The 20,014-nt window shown below is 34.3% G+C and overlaps 1 protein-coding gene across 5 annotated transcripts in view; it reads left to right on the forward strand.

The window, feature by feature from the left end:
• Positions 1-20,014, forward strand: part of LOC106623728 (insulin receptor substrate 1) — an 82,129-nt gene that overhangs the window by 58,022 nt on the left and 4,093 nt on the right. For all 5 annotated transcript variants that reach the window (XM_070106655.1, XM_070106654.1, XM_070106653.1 and 2 more), the window contains exons 7-8: positions 915-970; positions 1,036-1,255. In XM_070106655.1, coding sequence (XP_069962756.1) covers positions 915-970; positions 1,036-1,255 — 276 coding nt within the window. The remainder of the gene's footprint in view (positions 1-914; positions 971-1,035; positions 1,256-20,014) is intronic.

Raw genomic sequence — 20,014 nt, forward strand, 5'->3', positions numbered from 1 at the left:
CTCCACAATATGATACAAGACTGTTATTTGGTATACAGGATCACATTAGTTAGGGGCATCTGCAGTTTTAATTTTTTTAAGTGAGCGGGGTCCCGCCCCCTAATAGGTTTAATGTAATATCTTTTATACCGCTAAAGCTATAATAACAAAATTCACTGAGAACAAATGTTTTTAGCACTTCTATCGACAGTGTAATATAACGGTACTGTTTCCCATATAACACCATTTTAAATTCCATCTGATTCTTTTACTTTCCAATATGCAAATCAAGCAACAATGATTGTATCTTGTGACCAAAAATTGTTTAAGTCGAACCAAAACTTTTCAAGCCCCTAGGTACTGAATATGTGGATCCCAGTGCCTATAGTTGGCTTTTTACCGAAAATATCGGTCAATGTGTAAGATATAAAATTGAAATTCATATAATAAAATAAACTAATTAAACTCTCGATAATAGTATGTCTTTGTGTCAAAAATTGGTTGAATCGAATCAATAGTTCCTTTAATATAAAATTTTGACAACACCTAAGGTAATTTCCCGTGTTTTGATCCTTGCAAGTTGCGCGAGTATAAAATGTTCGGTTACACCCGACCTTAGAATTTCCTTACTTGTTATAAATCAATTTACTACCATATACTAGACACAAGGAATTTGAAAGAAAATCGATCGGAGCGCATCACATTGGACGATGACCGTAATAGTTATTAGTCACCCTTAACTTAGGTTAGTGCAAGCGGCCCTTCCTATATGGGTCGATGGAAAAATCTTTGATAGCTTCAAAATTGTCAAAAACTTTAATGAAAACGTTTATTATTATTATTCATTATTGAGTATATGTTACATAAATAAAGTACATTTTTACATATAAATGTTGTTTAAGAGGTGTAATTTTCTTTAAACATTGTAATTCTAGGTCTGCAGAGAGAGCTATTCCTGAAGAAAACTCAGAAGATTTGATATATTCTGACAGTGAGTGATGCACATTGGTTATATTATTTATTAGTGAAGTGTTAAATGGTTTTATATTTATATAGGCATTAATTTTCGAAAAGATATGTATATTCCTATGGCTCCAGTGGTAAAAACATTGGATTCAATCGGAAACAATAAAGCTCAACAGGAGAAACAAATCGCTGTAAGTGATGCTACTGTTTCGCTTTGCAACAATTCTCAAAATTCCATCGTAAAAACTGATTTGGCTCCCCAAATGCATGCAATTATTATTTCATCTGGAAGGCCCAATGATTTCGAAAAGTAAGTATATTTTGTTTTCGAAGATTCATTTAAATATTAGGTAAAGTAAAAACTTCGTTCGGTTTTTTATTGTTTTTTCAAAAGATGATAACTTTGTGTACATTTGCGTCAAATATGCGCCGTTTTGTTCGTAAACTTGTTGCCAACGAGATGCCAACTTCATTATACCCCTCTCGTAGGAGACTGCGTCCCTATTGCCAAAAAACTCGGACAGCCAATTTTCACAGGCCTCTCTCGAGCTCCTTTTTGAATCCAAGATTATACAAATGGTTCCAAACGGTTTTCTGGCTTATCTTTAGTTCCTCAGCAATTAAGTAAGTGCTCACGTGACGGTCTGTTTCCACTATTTCCATGATTTTATCGCAATTTTCGACGACAAGCCTCCCGACGCGTTGTGCATCTTTGACACCGAAATTACCGGAACGGAACCTAGCAAATCACTTTTGTGCTACATGTTCGTTTACAGTATCGGGCCCATAAACTAAATTAATGTTTTCAGCCGCTTTGGCTGCTTTTTCACTTTGATCCATCTTTGACGAGCGCTCACAACGAACTGAGTAAATCAATCGAAAAACTGTCAAAGACAAACTTTTAGCGCGAATAAACACGTTTTCAGCGCCGTATAGTATGACATGACACTAGTACTATGGACAATAACGCCATCTGGCCATAAAAACCGAACGAACTTTTTACTTGACCTAATATATGTATTGACATTCTGAACAATGAATGACCAATATCCAACCTGATACCTATTATTTCCACAGTAGTGAAGACATTTGAGGTATTTTCTGACTTTCATTTGAGCGTATTATCTGAATTTGCATAGTATAAAAGTTTGGTTTTTATTTAGATATAAACATATATTTTGTTTTTATTATAATTATTCAGGGGCTCAATAGTTATTGGTCACCCTCAACGCTCCGATTTTCATTTAACATTTTTTTTTTTACAAAATCGGCCTTCCCTAAGTTCCCATACAGTCAAAATAATTATTTCGGACCATTTGTATGCTCTTTCACCCTACTCAGAACAATCTCTTCGAGAATGATGAGACTTTTAGAATTTGACTGAAACGTACTAAAAAGTGAGATCGAATAAATAGTTGCGATAATGAGGCGGGAGGGCATATCAATAATTATGTTAAACGACCGCTCAGGACCTATAAATTATGCAGGTGCATTATACACAATACAATGAATACCGCCTCATCGATGGCCTGGTGGTTGAACTAATAATAATAATAATAATCCAACGATTACTCTCCTCCCGCCCAAACGACGTAAAGGGCGCACACCGCATACGTGAGAAATTATCCAGGTCATGAAAAGTAAGGGAGTTTAAGAGAAAGGTATATACATAGTCTTTTTAATTTTGAAAAGTGAGTCAGATAAATAAAATGTTCAGGAATGAATGGTTCCATACCACAGAGCCATATTCCAATTTTAGTAACATAAGGATCTATAAATACTTATGGTCAACGTTTAACTAAACTAAGAGCACCTTTTGCTTTTAATATCATCGTATGACTATGACTACTAAAATTTAGCTATAGTATCTCCCAAATCAACAGAGTTGAAAACTAATTGGATTACGCACAAAATTAAATTTTTTCTTATTTATAGTTGTCAACGCAATGCTGAATATTTAGAATAGTCATTTAAAGCCCGAGTTTTTCTATTTCTTAATTTATATAATTCTTTCGATAACCACAGATTTGTACTTTTATAAATAATTAGTGTTATTGAAATGTAATACACTAAATTCAATATTTCCATTATAATCAGCTTAAGTTAAACAAGTAAGGAAGGGCTAAGTTCAATGTAACCGAACATTTTATACTCTCGCAAAGTCAAATGGTATACTCGTTTGAGATTTCTTTGTGGATTGACTGATATTTTTGGTAGAAGGTCAACTATAGGCACTGTGGTCCACATATTTAGTACTTAGGGGTTTGAACAGTTTTGGTTCGATTTAAACAATTTTTGGCCGCAGGGTGGCATTCTTTAATTGCATTATTCACGCAAAGTTTTACCCCGATATAATCATTGTTACCTGATTTGCATAGTGGAAAGTGAAAGAATCAGATGGAATTGAAAATGGTGTTACATGGGAAGTAAGCATGGTTGTAGTCCGATTTCGCACTATGACATAGAAACATGAAAAGAACGTTATGCACCGAATTTGGTTGAAATCGGTTGAGCAGATCTCAAGATATGGGTTTTCACCTAAAAGTGGGCTGTGCCACGCCCACTGACTAATATTGAACGCGGTTCCGATAAAGCCAATTTATACCATCTCAGAGATAAAATTTAATGTCTCTGGCGTGTTTAGTGCTTGATTTATCGCGCTTTTAGTAGTTTTTAACAGTATCGTTATATGGGGAGTGGGCGGAGTTGCCACCCGATTTCAACTATTTTCACACCGTCAATAGAAGTGCTAAAAACATTTGCTTCTAGTGAATTTTGTTATTAGAGCATTAGCGGTTTAGGAGATATGCACATTAAACCTATTAGAGGCGGGACCACGCCCACTTTAAAAAAAAAGTTTTAATTGCAGATGCCCCTCCCTAATGTGATCCTGTGTACCAAATAACAGTCTTGTATCTTATTGCGGAGCTTAGTTATGGCAAGTTATTTGTTTTTGATTAATGGCGTTTTGTGGGCGTGGCAGTGGTCCGATTACGCCCATCTGCAATACCAACCGTCTCACGGTACCAAGAAACATGTCTATCAAGTTTCATAAAGATATCTCAATTTTTACTCAAGTTAGAGCTTGCACGGACGGACGGACGGACGGACAGACAGTCACCCGGATTTCAACTCGTCTCTTCATCCTGATCATTTATATATGTATAACCCTATATCTAACTCGATTAGTTTTAGGTAATACAAACAACCGTTAGGTGAACAAAACTATTATACTCTGTAGCAACAGGTTGCGAGAGTATAAAAAGAAAGTTCCCTATTCAATTTTTTAAAGTCAGCTCTTGCAAAGTTACACCGAGTACAGAAGCTAGAAGTTTGATGACTATATAGGTAAATTGTCTATGAAAGAACAAGAGGATCACTCTGAAAACTTTAACGCGGTACAACGTATACAAAATCTAAGAATTTATAAAATTTGTTCGGAATTTTTGTATTTGCGTGATATTTTAGCAATTTTTACTTGAGAAGTATTTCTGAGTTTAGGCACAAATTCGCATATAAACAATGAGCGTGTTATACCACATTTAAATCAGGGTACCCAAAAACATCAGAACTGAGCATTTTCACTGTTAAATGAAAAAAATAATGCTAATTCCAATGTTAAGAAATGTACGCTTACAGATTCGTTTATCTACAATGCTCAAACGACTCTGCATATAATTTATAGATATGTATATATTTGATATCACAGGACAATAGTACATATGTATGTATGTGCAAATTTACCTATTTCATGATGAATTCCATAAAATATCTTGAAATATATAATAAAGTAAGGATGGTATTATTACCTACATATTTAATTAATATAGGTTTTATAATATAGTCACTTTTTTTTTTTGATGGTCGAGCTTCCCTAAGTACAACAAACATTATTTGGTTCTAAAGGACAAAAAAAATACAACTTCGACGGTTTTTCGGATGATTTTGGAAAATATTTATATTTCCTTAACACACCGAACCGATTTCGCTTATATTTACTACAATTGTGAGTGAAAATGCCCTCCTTCATTTGATATTACTAATTTGTGCAAAAAACAATGTTTGTTAGAGTCAACTTCTAAATCGCCTTAAAAAAAATTTCTTAATTACGTATTATTTATTATTTAATGAAGAATCATACGCAAAAAGAACAACATGAAAACTTTCCCTTGATCGAAAATAATCCGTGTTATTCTTTGCCGCGCAGCAATAAATTGTTCACTTCTTTCAAGCAGTGTGTACAGTGCATATGTTATTACTAATAAGTGTGCTTTTACATTGAGACTCTTTTGACCCTCATTTTTGGCAAATTCTTTTTTAGTGTCGCTCTGTGCATTCACGCGAGCAAAAAGAGTCCAGCACCTTAAATCAAGTTTTTCTGTCATTCCTTTTCATAAAATTTTCGAAAATATTTGTGCGGTTCGACTGCGCAACACTTAGAGCGTGTTGCATATTCATATGTATTTTGGAAAGATGGTGTCAAATTTTGCTTGTAATGAATTACCATGAATATGGTAGAATAATACGCATAATACCTACCCGCTTAATAGTTTCAAAGAAATACTTAAGACGGGAATTCCCTAATCCACCAGAATGTATTGAATACCCGCTAATAATTTTTTCAAGGCCAGATTTATAACAAGAATTTTCTATCTTTAAGTATTAAAAATTCATAATTTCTTTACTCCATATTTTTGTCTATTTATTATAAAACATCCTTGAATTAATTAAAATTCTCATTTTAAATAAAATAATATTCGAACTAGCTCCTTTGCGGTTAAAATAAATAAATTTGAAATCATCTTAATATAAAAAAGTAAAGATACCATTTTTATTAGAATTCTTTTATGTATACTGGGACGTTATTACATTTAATACCGCTATATGTAATTAAAAATGTAAATTGAATATTTTTGAGTATCTTCATTTTCTCCTTATTTACAATTTTTTAAAATATTTCTATTATTCTATGCATACATATTTGCATAGTACATACAAAAAATAGATAACAGAATTCAAATTTGTGAACGAATTCATTTGAAACCGATCGCTCTTGCAACCGTTCAAACAATTTGAAAGTGAAAAGGAATGTTGAAAAGGGTAGCAGCGAGCTGTTACGAATAAGAACACAAAGCGTGCCACCCGAACACGAGTGGCACGGTCCCTTCGTCTTTCCTCGTCGTCCCCTCGCCCACAATAAACCGGTTTGGGTTACAAAAGAGTCTGTGTGTAAATTGCCACTAAGTGATAATCATAATTTCAATGCGTGAAGGCGTACATAAGTATAAGTTTTAAATGATGTAAGGTAGGATTACTATTGTAATATATTATATTTATTAAGTTCTTTAGTGTATTAATGTATATATGAAATTATATAATATTATCAATCATAAGAAATAAAAATAGGTCTTATTTTCACAGTGACTTCAAATACTGCTATGAAATAGAATGTAGTAGTTGTACGTGTATTCATAAATATTCACAAAATGATATTCATATCAATACATATCAGTCATAATTTTCATTCAATGCTCAGTTCTGTTCACGCGGCACTGTTTCAATTTCTTTTTCCGAGCTAGCTGTGCTGAAACACTCTCATCGTACATAAGTAGCACGATATTATTTTTACGTTCTCTGCGCGGATATGAATACCATCAAATTTTAAACGGGACGAAACGTGAGACTTGATGTCATAAACCCATGAATCCTTGAATATCTAGAAATGAATACAGATGTCTTAGATGGTAGTTTTTGACAGAAGTTGCTAAGTTTTTAGCGGGAGGATCTTGGGTACAGTTAGGTAGAGTCTTCGGTAAATTGAACTTTTTAGACATTGTGGAGGATTATGCGATTTGACATTCGGAACAATGAATCCCCAACCTCATATCTTTCATTTTCATAGTTGTGAAAGCACTCTATGCCATGTTACACCCGATCTTCTCTTGCCATCTGTTCCTTGCTGATTATCAACACGGCTTTTGGAAAGTTCACAGCTCCATCACAGTACTTAGCGTCATAAATGCTGAGATGACCTAATTCAAGAACCTGTGTTCGATCCCAGTAGTGTTGATGCTGTCAAAGGCATTCAAGATTAAAGAAATGGATTACGGAAAGTCTGATCTGAAAGAATTTTAGTTTGCGGAAGGCTACTAAAGTCAATGTTCAAAGTATTCGGCAGCATTGTTCAAATCTTTGACAAATCATAAAACGAAATTGAAAATTATGACGTTTATTAGAATTTGAGTTATGTTTAGTAAAATTGAATTATCCGCTATTGCGGACTGCTAGGCAATTGTATATGCATGCGTTGAACACTGAAACAGGAATGTTACTTACGGAAGGCTACTCAAACTTTTGAAAGAAATCGTAAAATGAAACATAAATGGAGAACATTGACGTTCATTTTTTGAATATTATCTCTTTCAAATGTAGGCCGCGACTAGGTCTTAGATGGTCCATCCGTTGAGCTCAATTTATTTTATTCTAATTTTATTTGACTAAATTAAGGGTATATGCTATTTTTAGAATCTATCTTATCTACCTAAATGTGCTTATGGACGATATGTATGTGTATATTGTTTTGCCATGCATGTGTATTACATCGTATTGCATAGATAATATGTTTGTTTATCTGCAAGTTCTTAATATCGGTAAATATGTTTTGCATTGTTAAGTGTTGAATGCATGGGTATCGCATGCATAGACTTCTTTTGTGTTTGTATATGTTTATATCTTTTGTATTGTCTCGGCATTGTCGACGGTAAACATATTTTATTTTATTTAAATGGGTGGACTGTATAATAGTTAGGGTTACATGTTTTTACTACCACTAATAAATATTACCTATGCTGCATCGCACCGACTAAGTGGCCGCGCTTGACACCAACTCAATTGTTCATATTTGAACATATTTCAGGGCGACAAAAGGAACTGCCGTATTCGTCAACTAAGTGACGTTGTTGTTGTTGTTGTAACGGTTATCTAGTCCCCGCTTGGATGATAAGTAATAGTTTGGTTGTCGTCGAGGTTATCTATCGGGAAGCCCAAGAAACAAGCTGTTTCGACGGGGTCGGACCATAGGGAAAAGGGTGTTAGATGAGTTGGGTTTGTTGGGCATGCAAAGAGGTGGTTAGTACTAACTGGTGACTGCATATGTGTATATGTGATGTTTAAATGTTGACATATCACATAACTATTCATGATGATTATGCGCCTTCCTGTGTTGTATTAATGATATTTTACTCGTAACTATTTGTTCATATACGTCACAACAGTGTTTTGTCAGGTTTCCTTCTTTCTCATCGCACGGCGGTGTACCCTTAATTTTACGCTTCTTTATTTGTGGCTTACCGTATACCTCTTCACTGCTTGTCGAACATCTCATACGTTTCTTCTCCTAGACTTTGGGTTCCGTGTTGCTGCGGCCGGTTGTAGTACCAAAGTTAGAGTCATCTTATGTTGTTATGCCTCCATCGTCGGAGACTTTACTTTCCACATCGTCATTTGGCTCTTCATCAGAGGGATCAGGATCCAGTGTTTCGTCTATGATAACAAAAGCAGACTGCACTTTATTTTTGCTGCGTGAAAGTTTCTATCTTAATTTACGCTCAGTATCTTCACACTGTGACTACCGGTGCAAAGCAATGTTTACATTATTCAAGAAAGTACTGCACATAAATTGTGACATAGAATTCTTTGGGGCAATGGTCGCTATATTTGGGCTTATAGACTTGTTGTCAGTTATCTTTGTGCCCTGCTCTTCCATTGTGGCATCATTTTCAACATCTATGTCTGTAAAGTCTTTTTTTACGTGTTTTACATCCTCCTCGATTACCAGAGGAAACAACAATACGGTTTTCACACTATTAGCATCATCGTTTAATGCATTTTTCTTTTCATCGCTTGGCGCCCCTTGGCACCAACGCACATGTTCACATTTGAACAACCAACCAACCACATAAAAAGTTTCTACAGTGATAACCTTTGGGACTTTAACGACCGCGATATGCTAATGCAAGATGTTCAATGGGGGAGTGCTGTTCACCTTTTAAAACACGGTTTAAATAATATCTGTATGAACCAATCGTTCCTCACGGATAGTAATATTTTCGAGTATTGCCACCAAAGCTCATATTTGTTCTTAAAAGGAAGTTGCACTGCGACAAACGTTGCAAGCCAACTGTTTTTTGTCCTGCAGGACAGCTATGTAAAGGGTCATGAAAAACGTGATGTTAAAATGAAATAAAACACTCAAATTAGGTCAAAATGAGTTCCGTTTTTGCAGACAATTTTATGCCATTATGATTTTAAAAAAAGTCTGCCAAATGGCCACGACGTCTCCATTGGAATATCTCCATCCGTTTATGCCAATTTTCGATGACCTGGTGCAGCATTCCGGCTAAAATGCGCTGAATGTTGTCTCTCCTGTTGCTCCTCGAGCCTTGCTGGTTGATTGCTGTAAAACTTTGTATTACCCTCAGCGAAAATAATCTATAGGCGTTAAATTGCATGATCGTCCATTTGACTGACTCATTTCCCGAAATTATCAAGTCGCCAAACTTTACACGCAATGTGTCCATATTTAGACATGAAACATGAGAAGGCGCACCGTCTTCCGATCTTCCGTTTCAATTTTATCAAATTCCGGGAAAAAAAAGTCGGTCAACATCGTGTTATAACGCTCGCTATTGATGGTAACGGCATTTCCTGCCTAATTTCGAAAGAAAGTAGTAAGTCAGAAATGGGGCTCATCTGAGAAGATGATTTTTCGATTAACGTGAATTTATGAATTATTCGGAGAAAGTATATTTGTATAATAATCTTGTACAATTTCCAAGCGTTGTACCAAAGTGAAACGTGACATTATTAAATGGCAAACCTTACTGAACACACTGACACAATTTGCGTAAACAAACATGGTTGCCACGAGCTGTCAAAATCACGTCATCTCTATCGGTAGACGCCGTATATAATGATAATCGTACCAACTTGCTTGGAGGAAACTCAAAATACTCTTTCTTTGTATTTGTAGTATTACATTATTAAAAATTTAGTTTTAATTAAAAACAAAAAAGAGCATATATGTACATAAAATGATTCGCACCTTCGTATTTACATATGAACTTTTTTGTTTATGTCACTACAATATTTAACATCATAATTTTAAAATTTACGATTACTGTTTATTAATGAAAAAAATACAAAAAGAGAAATACAACAAAAACTAAAACAAACTCATTAAGTATAGTTTTGCTCGTAAAAAGTTAATGGCTTAAAATTACATTATTTAATATTTGGTCCAAATACCTTTGTGGTCGGGACTTTGTGCTGGCCATTGGATGAGTTGACATTGGAACCATCGAGTAACAATTTTGGGAGTGTGTTCGTTATTCGTATTATCGTTATCCTGTTGAAAACGATCTCGTCCTCTGGATAAGCTCACTTGTCCATAAAGTCCGATAAATTTGACTGTAAAATATTCAAATAGTCTTCTTTTTTCATAACTCCAGCAATTTAACTAATGGACCATTGTTCCATTATACAGTCTGTCGCATGGGATGTCGTTGAAGGTTTTCATGTGGGCAACGTCAGTAGTACTGTTTGTCATCCAATTGGAAACGAAAGAGCAGGTTTCTTCTTTTTAACGGCGGCGATGAAACCAATTCTTTGAAGGCCATGAAACCGAGCGGTCCATTCGCGGACAGTTTGCCTAATATCGTATGTTTGTGCAACTGATAATCAACTAAAACTGAAAGCTAACGCACGCTAAGTAGTTGATCGTTTTAAAATATGAATTCGGCGCAAATAACAGATCATTTAAAGTTATGTTTATATGGATAGCTAACCCACGCAAAGTAGTTGATCGTTCAAAAATATGAATTCGGCGCCAATAACTGTTCATTTAGAGTTATGTTTTATGGCATCAAATCAAATTCAAAGCATAATTGTTTCATATTTAGTGAAACGAGCAAAACACGAGATTTGTAATTGGCTTCATGTAATGCTCTTCAATCCGTTATTGAATTAATATCCATTCCAAACTGTTCATCAACTTCCGCCCGGTTTGTGTGGAGTGTATTCTAGCTTTTTCATCTTTCTCACTATTCGACTTCGTTCGCAGACCGTTTTGACTTTGCCTCTTGTCGTGATACTTTTTCTTTGTAGTTTTATTGCTTATAAATAAAGGTTATATTAAATACCATGATAAAAGATAATTCGACGAACATTTACTACATGTGCATTATAGTGAAATAGTTTTGTTTACTTAACGTATTTATGTAACATCCTTCTTTAATTTAAATTTAAAATAGATATCATCTAATAACCACGTACGACTCCGATGTAATGAATATGTTTTAACATTTCGCTATCGTGATAATTTCGTTCTTCCGGTTGAATTTTTAGAGCTTATGAGTGTGGTTCAATACATCTTTAGCCTTGATGTTATTGCAAGAGAAATTTATCGTGTGGTACATTCTCTTGACGATTGCATTCGAAATCTCTCGAATCGAACTCTTGGTTTGGTTTTGATCGCGTGTGGAAAGGTTTTTTTTGCTATTGTAAACTAAATATTTAGTTTCTAAATTCGATTATTATAAGAAATACCTTTTAGCCTTTTCGCACAGCCAAATTAATTTAGTACATTAAGATTATAATTGAGAAACCAGTTTTTGCCTTTCTTGTAGCCGGCTAATCGATTAATAACGATAGGCTCGAGTATCGATCACCTGTTTTACTTGCCTGTATTTTTTCTAATAATTAAAATTCATCAGCTGATTGTTATTTTATCAATGCACACAACAAAAATTATAGCCTGGAAAACAACCCGCAGAGTTGCATTCCAGTTTCAACTCGATTAAAATTCGAATGAGATTTTTATTTTGTATGGTAAATCGATCTAAATTGGCGCTTTATTCGAGCAAACGCCGGTTAATTGATCAATTAACTCCTGTGCGAAAATACTATTAGTTACATTTAATGGACATGTTCATACCGGACATATCCTTTAGTCAGTAGATATTTCAATACAACAAGAAACGAATGTTACATTTGGCATAGTCATGTCCTTATAAATATTTCAGTTACGCATTGCACCATACAGTGTCATAATGTGTGAAATGCTCATCCCCCATACAAAAGGTTATTTTGAAAACTACAAAAGTATGATAACCTACTAAAGCAACATCAGAAGAACTAAATTTAAGCGTCGAGATAGTAATCATTGGAGCAATTTCTTGTATAACATTTATATATGTATGTACACCTAATTATGTTTTTACACGGTAGATTGGTTACAAACAAACCGCGTAAAGAAATACATTGGCAATTTTCCTAAATTTGTGCTATTTACAATTGCTCTGACCAGTAAATTTGGTTGTAACCAGAAAAAGGTTGAATTTCGAATGACTGTCTGTCTGTCCGTCCGTCCGTCTCTGCAAGCTTTAACTTGAGTAAAAATTTGGTACCCAATCCTGCAATGAAATCCTGATGTAACGTCCACAAAACGCCATGAAAACATATAAAGTGCCATAACTAAACCCCACAATAAGACACTAGGCTGTTATTTAGTACACCGAATTACATTAGCCAGGGGTATCTATGGTTGAAAACGTTTTTATTACTGGACGTGGCCCCGCCCTGTAATGTACGTATCTCCTAAACTATTCAAGCTATAATAACTAAATTCGATGAAATGATACAAATAGATCTATAGAAGCCGGTGTCAAATTTGGCCCACACCGCCCACATTAAGGCGAAAACCTATGTCGCGTGTCTCGACCGATTTCAACCAAACTCAGTAGGTAATACTATCCTACATATGAACCAAATCCAATAGGTAATACTTTCCTACATTACAGTGCGAAAGTGGATAAAATCGGACAAAAACCACGCCTACTTCCCATATAACACTAGTTTATATTCCATCTGATTCTTTCACTTTTCGGTATACAAATCAAGCACCAATGAATATATCGAGATATAACTTTGCACGAATAATGTTCCACCTGATGACCAAAAATTTTCAAAATCGTGCTCCAACTGTTAAAGCCCCACATGCCGAATATGTGAACCACAGTTCCTACTATGAAATTTTTATCGAAAATGTCGGTCAATCTATTGGATATAGTACTGAAATTCTAAGGGAGTCCTTTCCCGATAATAGCATGCAATAGTATGTTGAAAAAGGGTTGCGGATCAATACTTCCCGTATCCCCTATATACCTAATATAAAGATTTTCGAACTTCTGGTTGACTTTATATCGCATATATCGGCCAAGATGTGAGTTATCTTAATGAGAATATCACCTATAATATAAATTAATAATACACCAAATTCGATTGGAAGTCATTCCCGATTTCGTTGAACAATGAATTTTGAATTCTTTCGCAACATTTTATAAAATAAATTTTTGCCAACACCTGAAACTATTCCCCCAAGTATGAAGTGGTCGGTTTCACCCGAACTTAGCCTTCCTTACTTGTTTAATGTAAAGTTTGACAATACTTTTATCATTGCAAATTGTGAGAATATGAAATGTTCTTCTGCAGGCGAACTTGACTTTACTTGTTTATTTTAAAGTTCTGCAGACATCCACAATTATTTAAACGTCTTTTACATAAATTTCAATCTTAAACTTTGTATAAGTTTGATTCAGTTATGGGAACTATGGAAATGTAAATGAAATCAATGTGAATTGTTTCTTGCAATGAGTTTGTAAATAAAATTTTTTTTTCTTAGGTCAATTCGTGAATTCTAAAATCGTTATTTGTATGTTTACTCTTATAATTTTATGACAACAAAATAAAGGGCTTCTGGCAAGTCACTATCGATGACTGTAGCTGATTCCCAGACAATCACACCAAACACATAGAAAAACATTTCTGAGTACCCGTTTGCGCCGGCTCAACTCGGCTTGACCACGACAGTTTGCGCTTGACATTGACGTGGGTCACCTGCACTTTCCATCACCAATTAAAATCCGCTTCAGAACTCTGTCCATGAGTTTTCTTGTGTTAACTCGTTTGGCAACGGAAAGCCATACATAGAACTTCTTTTTGTACACACCCTTATTTAAATGGTTCCAAATGGTATTTGTATAATGTTTAGCTCCTGGGTTGTCGAAACTGTGCTTACATGACGATCAAACTCGATTCGACAATTTCCACTATTTTCATCAAAATTACCGGAACGGAATCGACGAAACCCAAGTTACGGGGCATTGGTTGTGACAGTATCAATATAAAAAACACTTCAGATGTTCTGCCGCCCGGCTTGCGTTTTCGCCTTTATCGAAAAACTGTAAAATAAGGCGTATTATCTTTTTGTTGTTGTCCATATTTGAAGAGTGCTCTAATAATGCTGATGCAAGAAAGCACAAAACTGTCTGAAAAGTTTTATTAGTACGAAATCTAAGATTTCACTTATACAACTCGAGATACAGATCAATAAACCATATATTGGAAAAATATTGAATTTAATTTTACTAGCCCTTATATAATGGCATATACGATTATTACTTAATATTAGATAGATTATTTAATATGTATTTGTGCCCTATTAATTGGAGTTAATACACCTATTACAACTCTACTCAGCAGAATTGATGTTAAAACAATTAAACGATACGAAGCGATAATCCAATCCTTTTTGTAATTTATGTGTGGTGTTCTCAAAGGTTGAGTGTGGTGGTGTCATCGTGTGTGGTTAGATCCTGTGTGTGTTCTCAGGTGTGCCAATAATGTACCGGTTTGAGTAAGTTATATTTACGAGGGGGAGGCTTTGCTTAACTAGTTTTTATTTATATTACGATGACGAAAATGGTGCGGCCAAAACTCATGTGCCGCGCCTACGGAAAAGCCTTCATGATCACTACAATTCCCAGGAGTAAACTAAAATTTTATTGACAAAGCCATTTAAAAAGAACGTTTATTGCATATTAATAAGTTGTTTTCTTTTGAAAAGAAAGCATTTTGTTTTTTACTAACTGAGATAAAGGAACATTTCCACAAATGTGTGCAAGAAACTTTTCTCGTACAACAAACTTTTTTTTTTGGCTCTAAAGGAGAAATTAAAAACGAAACTTCGACAGCTTTTCGAAATGATTATTGTAGGAAGACTAATTTATCTGGGTGTATGTATGTACATATCGTCACATGAGATCAAAAAAGTTACAAAGAATTCGAAATCGACTTCTTAATTGAATATCATGTATCGTATCATAATATATGTTCCTTTAAGATTTTATAATCCAACAGCAAATAATAACGTTGCTATAAGCAAAATTCGAAAAGACCTAAGTGCAAGCCTAAAAAATTTGCCAACCAAGACAGTAACTTACGCCTTTAGAGAAATAGAAAACAATATGACATGCCATGACATTGTGTGTGTTCTTCTTTATCAGTTTTTCTTTTGTTGTGTTTCTAATAAAACATGATTTGCTTAGGTTTTTTTGCTTTTTCTGTAAAATTTATAAAATGTAACTTAGGGCTTTTTTGATGTTATGTGACGATATGTATGTATTTAAGAAACTCGATCACAACAAAATTTTCACATAATATGATTCAATTTCATAATTTTATTTTTCAAAATCTAGAGTACAAAATAAAATGGAGGTTTCTTTACAATTTTTATTTTTCCACGGTTCTTAATTCTCATTAAAATACTGGAAAACTAAGCAATATAAAATACTGATTTCCAGAAAAGGGTTTTGCACCAACATTTTTACCATTTTTTGATTTTAATTTATTCGTTTATTATGATTTTAAATTTTTCTTTTACATGTCAAAGTGACAGAAAACATATGACTTTGGCAGAAGAGCTTAAGCTTTGGGTGTGTTCAGTGCAATCCATCGTAGTACAATACAGAACACCACATAATTTCATTGGTTTCTTGAACGTTATTTTAGTACAGAACTTCATTTGCTTTGGAGCAAAAAATTAAAATACGGTTGGCACACATATGGTTTCTTTAGTATACTACAATTTGTACTATATGCAGGGCTGCAAACCGGTTTTGAACCGAACCGGAATGGACCCGGCTATTTTTACAAGCGTTGAACTGTATCAAGAACCGAACCGATTTTATTTAAAAATGCGAGAACTGAACCGAAAATCTATCAAAAAAATGGCTCGCTTTGGTTCAAAATGAAAATAAGCCCAAATAAACACTAATGAACGACTTGCTTAAAAATGCAACCCTGCTACAAATTTATTTGATGGCAACGCCATAAGTAAAGCTACAATTTGACACGTTGGAGGGCACGCACCAGGAGTGCCCTCCCACACCCTCACCTTTTGACGGGTAAAGTGTAGCTTCATAGTCTGTCCTGTACCAACAGCTTTAAAGCTTACTCCGATTCAATATATGTGTGTTCTATTGTCTTTTCCTACTGCAATCTACTTTCCATAAAAGCGGACTGTGTTAGTCGATTAGGTTCATAATAGGAATAAATGCACAATACATTGAAAATGGAGATTTGCTAATACACTCTCTGCCAATAAAAGAAATATTTGGGAATTTCTTTCTTTCCTTAAAAGCGGACAGTGTTAGTCGATTAGGTTCATAATAGAAATAAATGCACAATACAGTGAAAATGGAGATTTGCTAATACACACTCTGTCAATAAAAGAAATATTTGTGAAAGCAGAATATAATAATTGAAGTTTTAAAATCATATAAAATAAATATGGACAGAATGTCGGAAACTTTCTTAATAAAAATGCTCAAAACTTCCATCAAAGTCAACGGCTGTATACTGAAGAAGAAGGAAATGAAGTCACGTATTCACAAGGTAACTAAAACAATATGTCTTGGATCTTATTAATATATTTATAATTAGCTAAAAATTATTTGTAAATTTAGATTTTGACATGGATGACGGAGATGACGACGATGGAAACAGTGGAGAAATTTCCGGCGCAACCATTCCAAATTCCACGTTTGAAGAATTTGAGGCAACTTTTTATATCATAACTCCATAAGTGTCATTAGGTGTGCTGCACATACCCTAAATTGAGCAGTGTCAGATTTCCTAAAGGAAATAGATGAAATCCGCAGCAAAGTGAAATCCGTAGTAAAAAAGCTTAGACATACATACCTTGTTGAATCTGTTACGACTAGAAAACAAATAATACAACATGAAAAAAACGTTGGGTGGTTAAGTCGCAAGTTTCTGACTGCATTAACAGAACGAGGGGAATATTAATTAACTAATTCTAGTGCTTTAGCTGTCGTTTATTTAGACCCCAGGTATCAGATTTTATTATAAGACTCAGAAAAAAGATTTTGCAAAAAAACATTTGATTAAAATTTTCGATCTCAAATCTAAAATACAATATTTAGGAACTGGAATCCATACTTGAACAATTGAATAAAAAGAAAACTTTACCAACTAGAAAAACGATTGTGAACATAATTAATTGTTTTGACAATATTTAGCATCTTTTACCACTTGCAGATATTTTGCAATTTCGGCAAAACTATACAGAGAAAAAGTTAAAAAGTTTAGCCGAGATCGCGTTAGGTGCTCCTGCAAATCAAGTGTCGGTCGAAAGAGCATTTTCAACTATACAATTTATTTTATCAGACTTAAGAGCAAGTATAGACGAAGACTTATTAGAAGACATTCTTTTAATAAACTTATATACTGAGTAATCAAGAAATCGTACGATTAGTTATACATGCTTGTAGCCTTTTGCTATATTGACCTCAGATATGTCACTTCTTTAAGCATAAATTCCCTCCAATAAAAGTATGTGTAATTATATAATAGTAAATGTCAATACTGATATGATAAATATGTATGTGAAATATGTAAATGAATTCATGAATTTGAATATGAAATGAATACATGAATTTGATCTCAACTTTAAAGCCTTTTTTCGTACATACATACATATATGCACAAACATTTTTTTTACATCAGTTAGTATAAAATATTGAACCATTTGAACCGAACCGCGGTTCAGGGACACTTATAAACAGGTTCTTGAACCGGTAAAAGTTTTTTCTTAGTGGTTCGAACCACTGAACCGAACCGCATGGAGTTTTGGAATGGGTTGCAGCCTATATATGTCTGTCTTTGGCATTAATACTCATACTAGAGTTCTTCTTTCATTCCTTTTGAACTTTAATTGTTGGCATGTAATTTGTATATGACTTTAGCGAATTTCTGTAGTGACGAATTTGAAACCAAATGCGCAAGTTATCAATACTAATACACGACTGACTCATACGGTCCGCCGCTTCGCCGTTCTAAACGTAGTTTTTGTCATTCTCTTGTTTTAACGGTAGTTCCTAATTATGTTCATTCGTCACACAACATTTGTGTCCGTAGACTGATTCGAATATCCCAGTGCACCGATTCGTGGTGACTTCTGTGATAGCATCTCAAAGGAAGTTGAGATGGCAACTCGCGCAACTCGAGGCTACCAGCCCTGCAAGCCACCAGTCTGTTAAATCACCGACTAATTACCCAACAGCTCCATAAGAGATTCCTGTTAAAGTTTCTATGAGTTTCTTAAGGCCTAATAGCAGAGAACGTAAATGAATAGAGAAGGAGCAAATGTTAGCAGTACTAAAATGTTAATTACGATGGAGGAACATCGAAAACGCGCAAATTGGAAAATAAAATTTCACCACAACTATCAGGGTACGAAACGAACTACACCACTCTATAAGCAAAATGTATACACATACATATGCACAGATGTTCTTTGATATGCGCATAAACAAAACTTAAAATAATAAAAAGGAAAATAATTGACTTATAAAAAGAAAATATAAGTAATGAGGGAAATAATATGAAAATAGAACTAAAATATCATTTAATAAAAAAGAGTTATAAAAGTAAAAAAAGAGTATATAAAAATATGTGATAGGATATGAACTTAGGCAAAACATTTCATTGCTATAAGGAAGTGTGCTATACAAGCAGCACCACAGATGATATTAGAAAATATTTGTCTAATCTGTGAACTCAAACAGCTATTGTTGTTTACTTGCGTCAATGTTTATATGTCTATATGTGAATATTCTTGAAATTGCCTTCCTTCATTCGCATGTCCAAATATATTTGCATATATGTACACATATGTACATATGTATGTACCTCAATATGTCTTTCGCAAAAAATCAAACATTCGCGCAAGTGACAAAAAAACGTAGACGCACCATCATCGGCCAATAATATTCAAGCGAACTCGCGGCATATTTTCTAAGTATTTCATATTACAACGACAACAAATTCATTCATAAGGAACGTGCGCTGCTTCAAAGCAAAGTGCGTTCGTTCATAACTCTGCGCCGCGCTATTTTTTCTGTGCGCCTGGTAAACCACATTTGGTTTTCATATAGAATTCCTACCGCAAATGCGCGAAAATAAAAATGAATGAAATTGAATTTGAATGTCTTCAGTAAAATTGAAGAATCAGCAAAATTTCAATTTTACAATTTGTATCACTGAAAATCCTACCATCCCCCTCGCGTTTGTATGTTGCCCACAAGCTGCTCCTCACAACATTTGCTAAAAATCAGAAATTGAAGAATTTGTCTGATGTTCACTTCAAAAAGGAGAATTGGCAACATGACCTGTTAGCGAATTTAAATAATATTTATATTTTTGCATATTATGCACTATTTATGGCATTAAATTACAAAATTTATATTAAATTGCCATTCATATGAAATCATTAACTACTTCTATATATTCTAAGCACAGTCCATATAGTACTTTTATATGTTTATTTATTATCATTATTTCATAGTTTGTCGATTTAGCCCATTTTATCCAAATACGACGCTATGAAAATGCAGCCCAATCGGTAATCGCAATATTTCAAAAGAGCATAAGTCAATTTTCAACAGCAAAGCCCTGCAAAAAGGACAAACGAGACAACATAGCCGATCGACATTGTCGTAAAATTGTCAATTGAAACAAATTTTGTCAACTCCGCCACGATGCGCAAAATTCGGCGTCAATATGTATGCGAGCTCATATGTATGTTTGTCGTCATTTGGTTACTTTCAACAACACAATGTCTGCGCGAACTCGCCGTTATTTCGTTGGC

This window comes from Bactrocera oleae, chromosome 3, assembly GCF_042242935.1.
Source record: "Bactrocera oleae isolate idBacOlea1 chromosome 3, idBacOlea1, whole genome shotgun sequence".
NCBI lineage: Eukaryota > Metazoa > Arthropoda > Insecta > Diptera > Tephritidae > Bactrocera > Bactrocera oleae.